We start from the raw sequence: 13,698 nt of genomic DNA, 5'->3' as shown, positions 1-13,698 counted from the left end.
CACACTACCAAAAGCAATCTACATATTTAATGCAATCCCTATCAAAATACCAACAGCATTTTTCACAAAAGTACAACAAAGAATCCCAAAATGTGTAGAATCACAAAAGACTCTAAATGGCCAAAGCAATCGTGAGAAAGGGAACAAAGCTGGAGTTATCACTATTTCATATTTAAAGATATACTACAAAGCTGTAGTAACCAGAACAATATAATTCTGGCAGAAGAAGATACACATAAATCAATGGGAGAGAATAGATTGCCCAGAAATAAACGTAGGATTATATGGTCAATTAATCTTCAACAAAGGAAGCAAGAATATACCATGAGGAAAAAACAGTCTCCTCAAAAAATGGTGTTGAGAAAATTAAACAGCTACATGCAAATAAATAAATAAACAAATAAATAAAATAAAACTGTACCACTTTCTTACACCATACACACAAAAAAAACTTAAAAAAGATTAGACATACATGTGAAACCTGAAAGTATAAAATTCCTAGAATAAAATATAAGCAATAATCTCTTTGACATCAGTCATCAAAACAATTTTTCTAGATATGTCTCCTTTGGCAATGGAAACTAGAACGAATTTAAATTATTGGAACTATACCAAAATGTGTAACTTCTGCATAGTGAAGGGGAATAGCAACAAAACAAAACTATACCCAACTGAATGAGGGAGGATATTTGCAAAAGATATATTTGCATCTGATAAAGGGTTAATATCCAAAATATATAAACAATTTTTATAATTCAACATAAAATAATCCAATTAAAAATGGGCCAAAGACATGTATAGACATTTTCCAAAGAAGACATACAGAGGGTGAAAAAAAAAAAAATATATATATATAGATGCTCAACATCACTAACCATCAGGGAAATGCAAATCAAAACAACAGTAAGATACTACCTCACACCTGTCAGAATGGCTAAAATAAATAAATAAATAAATAACAAATTTTGGTGAAGATGTAGAGAAAAAGAAATCTTCGTGCACACTGCGTGGGTATGCAAATTGCTATATTCACTGCAGAAAACAATAAGGATATTCCTTTAAAAATTAAAAATATAATTACCATATCTTCAGTAATTCCACTTCTTGGTATTTACCCAAAGAAAACAAGAAAACTAATTTAAATAATATATGCACAACAATGTTTATTGCAGCATTATTTACAATATTCAAGATACAGTAGCATCTTAAGTGTGCTCTGATAGATGAAAGAATAAAAAAGAACTGGTACATCTACACAATGGAATAATACTTAGCCATGAAAAGGAATGAAATCTTCCCATTTGTAACATGGATGGATTAGAAGGTATAACGCTAAATTAAGTACGTCAATCAGAGAAAGACAAATACCGTGTTTCCCTCTGTGGAATTTAAGATACAAAACAAATACATAGAATAAAAGCGACAAACAAGACACACCCTTATATAGAGAGAATAAACTTGTAGTTTTCAGAGGGGAGGCGGTGAAATAAGTAAAGGGGATTAAAAGTACACTTATCTTGAGCACTGAGAAAGATATAGGATTTAAAAAGTATATTATATACCTGAAACTAATATAACATTGTATATTAAGTTGAATTATTTTTTTTATTCCAGTTTATGAATCATGACATGTTTTACTAACATAATTTCAAATGTCAATTATTTTAATACAGGAATATAAACAGAGGTGATCTTGAAACATGGCATTAGCCCTTATTATGTCCATTATGATAATTATGAACAGTAGTATAATTCATTGAGCCCATACTAAAACAGACCTAAGGCTTATTAACAGTTTGTTTATAAATTCCCTGGATAAAAATGAGAAAAAAATATATATGTATCCTTTTGTGACTTCCACTTAGAATGCACAATTCCCTTTTGTGACTCCCCACACTCCTTTAAAAAATATGCCTTATTATTTGTTCATTTTGTGTGAGTAGAAATGCTTGGAAAAACAGCTGTCAGAAAGCCCATTAGTATCATATGGTCTGCAGCTCTTTAGAGAAACCATGTTCTTAACCAACAAAATATATCTCACATGCTGCTTTTGGAATGGTGGATACAGTTCTTGGGGAAGATGGAAGCGTAGGAGGACGCTGGCCTCAACACGCGTCCTGCTGATCACTTAGATTCCACCTACGCCTGCCTAAATAACCCAGAAAACTGCCAGAAGACTATCAGAACGGAGTCTCCAGAGCCAAGCGCAGACGAGAGGCCCACGGAAGAGGGTAGGAAGAGCAGAGAGGAGGTGCGCGCTCCACGGACTGGCGGGAGGGAGCCGGGGCGGAGGGGCGGCCCGCCAGCCAAGCAGAGCCCCAGAGTCTGGCTGGCAAAAGCGGAGGGGCCGGATGGAGTGTGTTCCGACAGCAAGCGGGACTTGACATCTGGAAGGTTATAAGCTAACAGCTCTGCTCTGAGAGCGGGAGGGCTAGAGGACAACGGGAGGGAGAGTTGTTGAGCCCTGGAGGACAGAGCTCAGCTTGGCGGGGAACAAAGGCGCTCGCCAGCGCCATCTCCCTCACCCATCCCCCAGCCAAAATCCCAAAGGGAACCAGTTCCTGCCTGGGAACTTGCTTGCTCCACGAAAACACCCAATGCTGTGCTTCTATGGATCCATCACTCTGGTGGGTCTGACTCCTTCCAGGTGCCACAGGGCCCCTCCTGAAGTGGATCTCCGAAGGAAAAGCAAGCTGAGCCTGCCCCTCCCGCCCCTGTGCACCTTGCCGATCCGCCCCAGCTAATACACCAGATCCCCAGCACCACAAGCCTGGCAGTGTGCAAGTAGCCCAGATGGGCCACGCCACCCTACAGTGAATCCCGCCCCTAGGAGAGGGGAAGAGAAGGCACACACCAGTCTGACTGTGGCCCCAGCGGTGGGCTGGGGGAAGACATCAGGTCTGACTGCAGCCCCGCCCACCAACGCAAGTTATTCAAGACAGCACAGGGGAAGTGCCCCCCCAGTCCCACACCACTCCAGGCACTATCCAAAATGACGAAACAGAAGAATTCCCCTCAGAAAAACATCCAGGAAATAACAACAGCTAACGAAGTGATCAAAAATGATTTAAACAATATAACAGAAAGTGAATTTAGAATAATAGTCATAAAATTAATCACTGGGCTTGAAAATAGTATAAAGGACAGCAGAGAATCTCTTGATACAGAGATCAAGGGACTAAGGAACAGCTAGGAGGAGATAAAAAATGCTATCAATGAACTGCAAAATAAAATGGAGACAACTATGGCCCGGATTGAAGAGGCAGAGGGGAGAATAGGTGAACTAGAAGATAAAATTATGGAAAAAGAAGAAGATGAGAAAAAGAGAGATGAAAATTCCAGGAGTATGAGGGGAAAATTAGAGAACTAAGTGATACACTAAAAAGAAATAATATACGCATAATTCGTATCCCAGAGGAGGAAGAGAGAGGGAAAGGTGCTGAAGGGGTACTTGAAGAAATAATAGCTGAGAACTTCCCTGAACTGGGGAAGGAAAAAGGCATTGAAATCCAAGAGGCACAGAGAACTCCCTTCAGACATAACTTGAATCGATCTTCTGCACGACATATCACAGTGAAACTGGCAAAATACAAGGATAAAGAGAAAATTCTGAAAGCAGCTAGAGATAAACGTGCTCTAACATATAAAGGGAGACCTATAAGACTCGTGACTGATCTCTCTTTTGAAACTTGGCAGGCCAGAAAGGAATGGCAGGAGATCTTCCATGCAATGAACAGAAAAAATATGCAGCTGAGAATCCATTATCCAGCAAGTCTGTCATTTAGAATAAAAGGAGAGATAAAGGTCTTCCCAAACAAACAAAAACTGAAGGAATTGTCACCACTAAACCAGCCCTACAGGGGATCCTAAGGGGGATCCTGTGAGATAAAGTACCAGAGACATCACTACAAGCATAAAACATACAGACATCACAATGACTCTAAACCCATATCTCTCTATAATAACATTAAATAAATACATAAATACATAAATCCCTGGCAAGAAAACAATCTCGGTGTGTATAAGAATCAAACAACACATGCTAGCTTGGCTAAATTATATAATAAAAGGGGAAACATGATACAAAATGAGGGTGGAAAATAGGTAGGGTCTAGATAATGTAGGCATTGAAAACCAGGGTAAGTGTTTGAAGCAGTAGAGAATAGAGATACCAAGACTACTTAGAAAGCTTTGTAGAATTTCAAGAAAGATGATGATGGAAACTATTAAAGTAGTAGTAATTGAGATGCAGAGAAGTAGACTGATTCAGGATATACTTTGGAGCTAAAGTACAGAAATTTTATTGATTGATCACATGTGTGAGTGAGGAAATGGATGAATCATAGATGATATACAGATTTTAAAAGAGCAAATGAGTGGATGGCAGCACCATTACTAAGATGGAGAAGGATGGGGAGGTATAGGTTTTGGAATGGGTTGAGAGTTGTTAAGATATGTTAAATTTGAGGTGCCTAGTAGAATTCATGCTAAAAATTTCAGGTAGGTGCTTAGATATAAGAATTGGTTCCTCAATGGAAAGATCAAGCTAGACGTATTAATTTTGAAGTAATTAAAACATAGATGATATTTAAAGCCATTGGATTAGATGAGTTTACCAAAGAAAGGTTGTAGATATAAAAGGTCAGGAACCAAGTCTTAGGTCATTGCAACATCAAAGATGAGGAAGAGGGGATTACAATAAGGGTGGCAAAAACTACAAGTAGAAAGAAAACATGACAGTTGAGTCCTAGAAGTAAAATGCATTTTTTTAGGAAGAGAGAGAGGCTATTTTAAATGCTGTTGGTAAGATGAGAGAGGAGAAACCAGTGGATGTGGCCACAAGCATATATATGGCAATCTTGGAAAGAGCAGTTTCAGTAAAGTGATAGAGATGCAAAAGCCTAATTAAATGGTAGCTATGCACATGGAAGTTTATTAAAGCGACAGTCTGAATGTATACAAGCCCATAACACACCCTGAAAGGTTTTCTTCTATAATTAAAATCAATCCATGTCCCCAACTGGATTTCTTGTATTTTACTTATTTTTTATTAAAAAAAAAATCAAATGGAAAATAATCCAGCTACTTAAAGGTCTTTTTTTTTCATTTACATTAAAATTTATACACCAATACATTCTTATTTCTTGTAAATCTTGTTGCGCTAGTGGCAACTCATCCATTGATTCAACCTCCAAGACTTATCCTTTAACAAAGAAGTCGTGAATTAGTTTCAAGTCTCAAAGCTGACTTTTTGAGTCTGCCTGGAAAAAAAATGGACTTAAAGTCTAGGATTTTTGACAGAAGTTTTTTTTTAAGATTTCTAAATAAAAATAGGAAAATATAGGAAGATAAAAATGGAGATCTATACATAAAATTTTATTAGAAACCAAGGATAGAAAAAACTTGGAATGAAATGTAAAGGGAAATCCCCACAAGATTAGAGGAGGAATATTTGAGACGAAATAAGAATAGGAAAACAGGGAGGAAGAGGAGGAAGGGAAATTTTAATTAATGCAAGAATTTAACTAACACAAGAAGCTCAAGGTTAAGACTCAGCAATATCTACAGGTGTTCTGAATTTAGCAGGACAGAGAACATAAGCCCTATCATGAAGAGAATTGACAATAAACATTATGTGGAAGCAGAGCACACATATTGATGCCCAGAAACCATGCAAATAAATTACACCCCAACCAAAGATTAGAGAGAGCCAGCATAGTGGACAACATGGGGAACAGGAGACCCTACATTCAAACTGAGATGTCTAATTAAGCTTCCCTTTACAGCAAGATTTTGGAGGCAGGGGAATGGAAGAGGAGATCTCCTGGAGGAGAGAAAAGAAATTAAATTTACAGAGCATTTACTCCCCTAAAGAGGGAATTAACCTGAAAGAGACTGTTATAAACCAGAGGGATCTAGTTACTTCTAGCAAGTTAACTTTTTTTTCTGATTAATAGTAAGAATGATGAATTATAAATAAATTTATTTCAGATATAGATTAAATAATTTAATTGCATATTTGAATCCTTGTATGTTACATTTTTACCCTGCTATCCCTGGATTTTGGTTGATATTTAGGAACTTCCTAGGAAATGTCTTCATACCTCATTAAAATTTGCCACTGTAGAAGTTTTAGTCAATTTTAATTTTTTATTCCTTCTTAAGAATAGGACACTTAACCACTCTTGTAGTGTTCTCTTTACCAATACTTTTAAAAGTTTCCTTAAGTTACAAGCCAGTTCTCTGTTCCAGTCTAAATATTATTAACTTTTTGACACTTGTTTTTCAACTCTTTTGAATTCTTTTGAAGTACTCTCTTATGTGTTAGTCCCTAACTTGTCAATATTCCAATAAAACTGAACTATTCTTAAGGAAAATATAAATTCAAACCTTTAAAATGTTTTTCATTATAGTCATTTTTTTCTAAAAATAAAGCACAGTAAACATACCAAAGGCGCATATCTTGGTTTTAGAGGTGGAGGAGGCATCTTGCACTGACAGAGACGTTTGACCTTGGGTGATGGTAGTATAGGCTCACAAGGAGGTAGTGGTGGTCTTTCTCTTGATGGGGGGACTCTGCCTGTACCTATTTTTTTCCCTTTTTCTTTGAATGTAGTCTTTTTGGATGAAATTTTGAATTCTTTCTTCAGTTCCAGTGCTTCCTTCTTTGAAGCTGTAGATGTGGCATCTGATTCGTCAACTCCTTTCTTTTTAGCCTCCAGTTTACATAAGGAGTCTTCAGAGTCAGCATCTGAAATTTTGACTGTCTTAGTCTTCTTTGAGTCTTTCTTGGAAGATTCATCAGATTCAGCATCAGTAGACTCTGTACTTTTCCTTGCATCCTGTTTCTTGGCATCTTTTTTTGAATCTTTGTTAGCCTTCTTTGAATCATACTTATCCTTCTTTGACTCCCAATCAGATTCAGTTTCAGTAGACTCTTCAGACTTCATTACAGACTTACTTCTGTCATCTTTCTTTGAATTTCTCTTATAATTTTTTTCATCTTTTTTACCCTTTTTTGAATCCCATTCAGATTCAGAATCAGCATCAGTAGACACTGCATCCTTCTTGGTGGACTTTTTCTTGTCATCTTTTTTTGAGTCTTTCTTGATCTGCTTTTCACCTTTCTTCCAATTTTTTGCCTCCAGTTCAGACTCAGATTCAGCATCAGTAGACACTACATCTTTCTTTGTATCTTTTTTCTTGTCATTTTTCTTTGAATCTTTCTTAGCCTTCTTTGAATCTTTCTTTGCATCCTTTGAGTCTACAGATTCTGCATCAGTAGACTCTGCATCTTTCTTTGCATCTTTCTTCTTGCTGTCTTTCTTTGTACTTTTTTTATCTTTATTTGCATTTTTCTTTGCATCTTTTGAATCTACAGATTCAGCATCAGAGCTCTTTGCATCCTTTTTTGTGTCTTTCTTTGAAGGCTTCTTTGAATTATTGTGAGAGTAATTCTTTAACCATATATCCAATTTCATGGATTCAGCACCAGACTCCTCTATATACAATATGAAATCCATATTTGAACTATTTTTTGAGCAAGTCTGTGATTTGACATCAGAATTGTTCTTTGAGCCCTTAGAATCCTTCTTTGCACATAGGAACTCATTATCTGCGTCCTTGGACTTCTTTGAATCTCTTTTATCTTTTTGTGGATCCATTGATACTGTCTTAAAATCTCTGGATTCTGGATTTGTTTCCAATTTAAACTTTGGCTTCTCGAATAGTTCACTTTTATGTGATAATTTTGATTGAGTTTTATCTGATTTCTTTCCTCCTTCAGGTTCCTCATCATTTACTGTTTTGGATTCTGGAGTTGTTTCATGTTGGCCTTTGTTTTTTTTGGGATTTCTTTTTAAAGTTCTTCCTTTTTTGTCATATTTGGACTTTTCAGATTCTCCATTTTCAGGATGGGTTTTAGGAGTATAAGGATTTCTGAATAGAGCCTGTCTCCTGACAGTTAAGTAAACAGATGGCCTTTGGGAATTTTTTTTAAAAGAATGCCTTATCCTTATATGATCTGGCTTCTCAACTTCCTTTAATTTTCTTTTGTCATGTCTCTGAAAAGATTAGAATAATTTTAATCATTTTTGAATAAGTTTTATTAATATGTATATATTTTTAGAGAGAGAAAGAGACCAAGTGGGGCTGGCGCAGAGGAAGAAGGAGAGAAAGAATCTCAAGCAGGCTCCATGCCAAGCACAGAGCCCAATACAGGGCTCAGTCACACAACGATGAGATCATGACCTGAGCCAAAATCAATCAGTCAGACTTTTAACTGACTGAGTAACCCAGGTGCCCCAAATGAGTTATGTCTTTTTAATATTGAAACATGAAAATAGGCTAGCTTTTCATTAACCATCTAGTTCAAATGGAAAAAAAAATCAACATTCTGTGTGGGTTATGTCTGTGAGATAACTCCATATTAGAAATAAAATGACTTTAGAAGAAATCTTGGTATTTTCTCAATGACTTTTATAGGGATTAGAGCAGGCCCGTAATGATCCATGACATTTAAGGGCTCATCCTCACAATTGATAGTGGGTTACTTTTCAACCCCTGTATAGGAGAGATCATTTGAAACATTTTGTGCACCTTTCATCCCCAAGTTAGCTCAGAAATAAGCTGAATGCCCATGAAGATTGTCATGACAATTTTTATGATAATATAAGCTTCAAGCCCTAGCCTCACTTTGTACTCCTGCTTTTAAGGTCTCTTATCAAATCAAGAGACTTAGAGCCCTGGTGTGAATTATTTCCCAGAACAAGGACATAAAATGAAAAAAAAAATGATACCATTTATTTGTGTAAAGGTACTGTAATTTTTTTTAAATTCCTAATCTCAAATCTGTCAAATCTGGTTTTCATAGTGATCTCATACACTAATTTTGCATTTAGCTCTTATATTCTTTTAACTACTCAGTAGGGACTTCACCAATGAAATGGTCATATAGAATTAAAGGAGGACCATAAAGAGAAGCATGAAACTTGGATCACTAAAGATGTGGAAATGGCACTCAAATAAATGTATTGACTTACTCTGACTTGGGTTATGCTTTTAAAACATATTTTGATATCACCATGGGTGACCTCTGTAAGCTAGTTTTTCCTTTTCCTAATTAATAAGATATTTACACTGTATATAAAAGAGGTAAAATCTTGAATGTCCCTGTATCTAGTATCCTGAATGCCAGATTAAAGAAAATGGAGAGGCCCTGAAACCTCATCAACACTGGCCCATGTTCTAAGGTTCAAATTTTAGATGTTTTTGCAGCTGGTAAAAATTTCCTGAGAGATCTCACCAGTTTCATCATTAGGTTCTGTAGCTTCCATAGCCTATTACTATATAATGCCTTTGAAAATGAGAATTATGTATAAATACAAGTATATCTGAAACAGATGGAGGTAGTCTGTTGTACAGGGAATTATAAATTTAAAATATCTGCTTCCAAAAGGAATTAAAATTCAAATTATATATTTTTTATTTAAATTAATATATTATATAGTCTTAGATTTAGTTAAAAATGACATTTTCAATACTTACAGGAACTGAGATTTGTAATTCTGAAGATCTTGATCTCTTTTCTCTACCTGGCTGGAGTGGTTTGGGAAATGTCAAAGTAAAGTAATCTTGATTCCATAATTTTCTGTTTGATTCACTGACTATAATGAGTGAGAACAATGCACAAGTTGCAGTTAATAGCCAGACTTCCATCAGCACTGAAATATTCTTAAGAAATATATTGCTTAAATTAAACTAAGTTATAACTCAAAATATAGCTTCCTTCCCTGGATTCTTTAGTATATTTGTATATCAATTAGGGAAAATAAAAGCTAATTTCCTCATTTAGCACTAAATTGTATATAAAATTACATTTGTAACTTTATTTTTTAAATTAAACTTGTTTTCACAATTTTTACTTAAATCATAATAGTTAATATAATACAATAAGTAGGAATGTAAAATGGAGAAAAATTTGCTGTTTCTTTTCAAACATCATCTTACATATTTTGATTTATTTTGTCATTTTGGTTATCTTGCAGACAATGTGACTTCTATAGTCTCCATAATATCACAATGCAGAGCATAAAGTAGTCCATAAAGTCTCTATTGATTAAATCTGATCATATATTTTAGCACACCTCTGACCTCAATGACATCCAAGCCACAAAAAATTAGGGCCACAAACCCAAATACTGAATTTATTTCAGGGAAACCTATTTAAAGATTGGTATATACACCCTTGAGCACATCCAGAATAAAGTGATCAAACCATCTGGGTGTTCTAACATCAAAAGAAGAAATAGTGAAGTAATTCAGTGTAGTTCTCCTGGATATAAGGAGATTAATGAAGGATGTGATCTCTATATTCAAATATTTAAATAACTGTTATATGAAAGTATAATAGTAATAGTAACAGTATAACCACAACTACTAACACATATAGTGTTTACTATGTGTCAGACTGTTTTAAGCACGTTTAATTCACACAACACTGAGTTAGATAATAAAATTTATAATTGCTTCAATTTTATAGATATACAAAAATGAAGCACTGAGAGAGGTTAAACTGCTTGCTGAAACTCATAATGGGGAAGAGCTAAGATTCAAACAGGTAATTTGGCTCAGAGTCCGTGGTCTTGGTCACAATGTTAGAGATTTTATGTATTTCCTGAGGGGAGAACTAGTTCCAGTGGGTAAAAGTCGTATCAGTGCAGGAAGATATCAGCTCAATATATAAGGAAAAATTTATTTAAGTTGTAGCTTTTCAACAAAATTGTATGTCCACTTTCATCATTTTGACTATATTTCTTCTCTACTTTGGGTTTTGTAATTGAGATTTATCTCTACTTTGGGCTTTGTAATTGTGATTTTTAAATAAAAGGAAACTTATGTAATTAAGATTTGTTGTTATAATGAGGAAGAACAAACTAAATATTTCATTTTTCAGTTTATTTGTTTATTTACTCACTTATGTATGTATTTTGAGAGAGAGAGAGAGAGAGAGAGAGAGAGAGAGAAAATCCCAAGCGGGCTCTGCTATGTCAGCACAGAGAACGACATGGGGCTTGATCCCATGAACGATGAGACAATGACCTAAGCTGAAATCAAGAGTCAGATACTTAACTGACTGAGCCATCCAAGTGTCCCAATATTTTCTTTTAAAATAGCCCACATTAAGATCAGAAATACTTTAAACACACATATATTTCAATGCACACACATACACATACACACGCATATAGGTTCTTTTAAATTTTAAGAGATATAGGGCACTTTATGCTTTACTACTTTGAATGGTTATTTGTTCCAAAAAAACAAAAGTTATTTGTCCCCAAAATAACTTTGAATATGATCTAAGTAATACTGAATTTCAAAGACTCAATTCTTACTTGATATGGAATTAACATACATTCTGATGTTTACTTCTTGCCTGTTAAACAAAAGCTTCAATTAAATTTGTGCTATAGTTAATAATAACTAATAGTAGTCATACATCAATAAATATAATATAATATAATACAATACAATACACCAGTGAGAATGCTTGGTATCAAAAAGACAAAAATAATAAGTGTCTGTAAGGATGGGGAGAAAAGTAAACACTTGCACACTGTTGGTAGGAATATAAACTGGTGCAACCACTGTGGAAAACAATGTAGAGTTTCCTCAAAAACCTAAAAATAGAAGTACCATATCATACAGTAATTCCACTTTTGGGTATTTACTCGAGGAAAGCAAAAACATTAATTCAAAAAGATATATGAACCACTATGTTTAGCACAGCTTTATTTTCAATAGCTAAGATATGGAAACAATCTAACTGTCCATGCATAGATGAATGGCTAAAGATGTAGTGTGTGTATATATCAACTAAAAAAATAATTACATCTTTCCATTTGCAGCAACATGAATGGACCTAGAGGGTATTATGTGAAGTGAAATAAATCAGATACAGAAATAAAAAATACTATATGGTTTTGCTTATTATGTGGAATCAAAAAAAGAAAACAATGAACACATAAACAAAAATAGAAACAGACACATAAGTACAGAGAACAAGCTGGTGGTTGCCAAAGGGGAAGAGGATGATAGGATGAACAAAATAGGTGAAGAGTATTAAGAGGTACAAACTTCCCATTATAAAATAAATAACAGGGATGAAATGTATAGCACAAAGAATATAAGCAATAATATTTTAACAATGTAGTATAGTGCAAATGGTAACTGCACTTATGGTGAGCACTCTATAATGTACCGAATTGTTGAATCACTATGTTGTACACACAAAACTAATATAATATTGCATGTCAACTATATTTCAATAAAATGTAACATAAATTTTGGGGTGCCTGCATGGCTCAGTCTGTTGATAGTCCAAATCTCAATTTCAGCTCAGGTCATGATATAACATTTGTGAGATCAAGCCCCACATCAGGCTCCTCACTGAGTTTGGAGCCTACTTGAGATTCTCTCTTTCCCTCTCTATCTCTGCCCCTCCCCAATTGTGTGCACTCTCTCTCTCTAAAGAAATAAACATTTTTTTAAAGTAACATCAATTTTAAAACATGTTAAAATACTATGTACTTCTTATGTATTATTCAATATTGTAATAAACAAACACAGTTTGCATTATTAACATCAATAAACATATACTAAAATACTTCAATTAAATTTATACTATGGGTAATGATTATTATAAATACTATTATTAATAATCCTTCAATAGTAACACTTTGAGGATTTTTTTCATTTGAATATAGTTGTCACAATGTTACATTAGTTTCAGTTTTACAAAATAGTGATTCAACAAGTTTATATATTGTTATGTTCACAAGTGTAGCCTTATCCATCCCAATACATTGTTGTTACAATATAACTAACTATATTTCTTATGCTATGCCTTTTATTCCCATAAATGTCAACTATCAGTTTTCTGCATTTATAGGTCTGATTCTGTTTTTTTTAATTTATTTTTTTTGATATTCCACTTATGAGTGAAATTATATGGTATTTGACTTTCTCAGCCTGATTAATTTCACTTAGCATAACACCCTTAAAGTCCATCCATGCTGTCTAAAATCTCTTCCTTTTGGGGGCACCTGGGTGGTTCAGTCGCTGAAGCATCCAACTTCAGCTCAGGCCATGATCTCATGATTTGTGAGTTCAAGCCTCATGTTGGGCTCTGTGCTGACAGCTCAGACTCTGTAGCCTGCTTCAGATTCTGTGTCTCCCTTTCTCTCTGCTCCTCTCCTGCTCATACTTTCTCTCTCTCTCTCTCTCTCTCAAAAATAAACATTAAAAATTGTTTAAAAAATAAAATAAAATCTCATTTTTCTTGTGGTTGCATAATATTCCACTGCATGTGTACACACAACCTCCTTATCCATTGATCTATTCATGGGAAAGTTAGTGGTTTCCATATCTTGGCTCTTGTAAATAAGGCTTCAATTAACATAAGGGTGCATATATCTTTGTGAGTTATTATTTTTGTTTTACTTGTGTAAATACCCATCAGTGAAATTATTTGATCATGTGGTATTTTAATTTTTAATTGTTTCAAAGAACCTCCATACTGTTTTCCACAGTGGCCATACCAATTTACATTCCTACCAAGAAGGTACAAGAAAGGGTTCCTTTTTTCTCCACATTCTCTCTTGTCAAAACTAATTGTTACTTCATGTCTTTTAACCA

General features: G+C 34.7%; 1 protein-coding gene across 2 annotated transcripts in view; it reads right to left on the bottom strand.

Annotated features, from left to right (window-relative positions):
• The window catches only part of CYLC1 (cylicin 1), a 200,928-nt gene that overhangs the window by 157,555 nt on the left and 29,675 nt on the right, over positions 1-13,698 (bottom strand). For both annotated transcript variants that reach the window (XM_045050813.1, XM_023249309.2), the window contains exons 3-5: positions 11,397-11,437; positions 9,547-9,665; positions 6,450-8,063 (exon numbers count right to left, since the gene is read on the bottom strand). In XM_045050813.1, the coding sequence (XP_044906748.1) occupies positions 6,450-8,063; positions 9,547-9,665; positions 11,397-11,437 (1,774 nt within the window). The remainder of the gene's footprint in view (positions 1-6,449; positions 8,064-9,546; positions 9,666-11,396; positions 11,438-13,698) is intronic.

Source organism: Felis catus, chromosome X, assembly GCF_018350175.1.
Source record: "Felis catus isolate Fca126 chromosome X, F.catus_Fca126_mat1.0, whole genome shotgun sequence".
In the NCBI taxonomy this organism is placed as follows: domain Eukaryota; kingdom Metazoa; phylum Chordata; class Mammalia; order Carnivora; family Felidae; genus Felis; species Felis catus.
The sequence above is the reverse complement of the archived record's forward strand: the minus strand, read 5'-3'. Positions and strand labels throughout refer to the sequence as shown.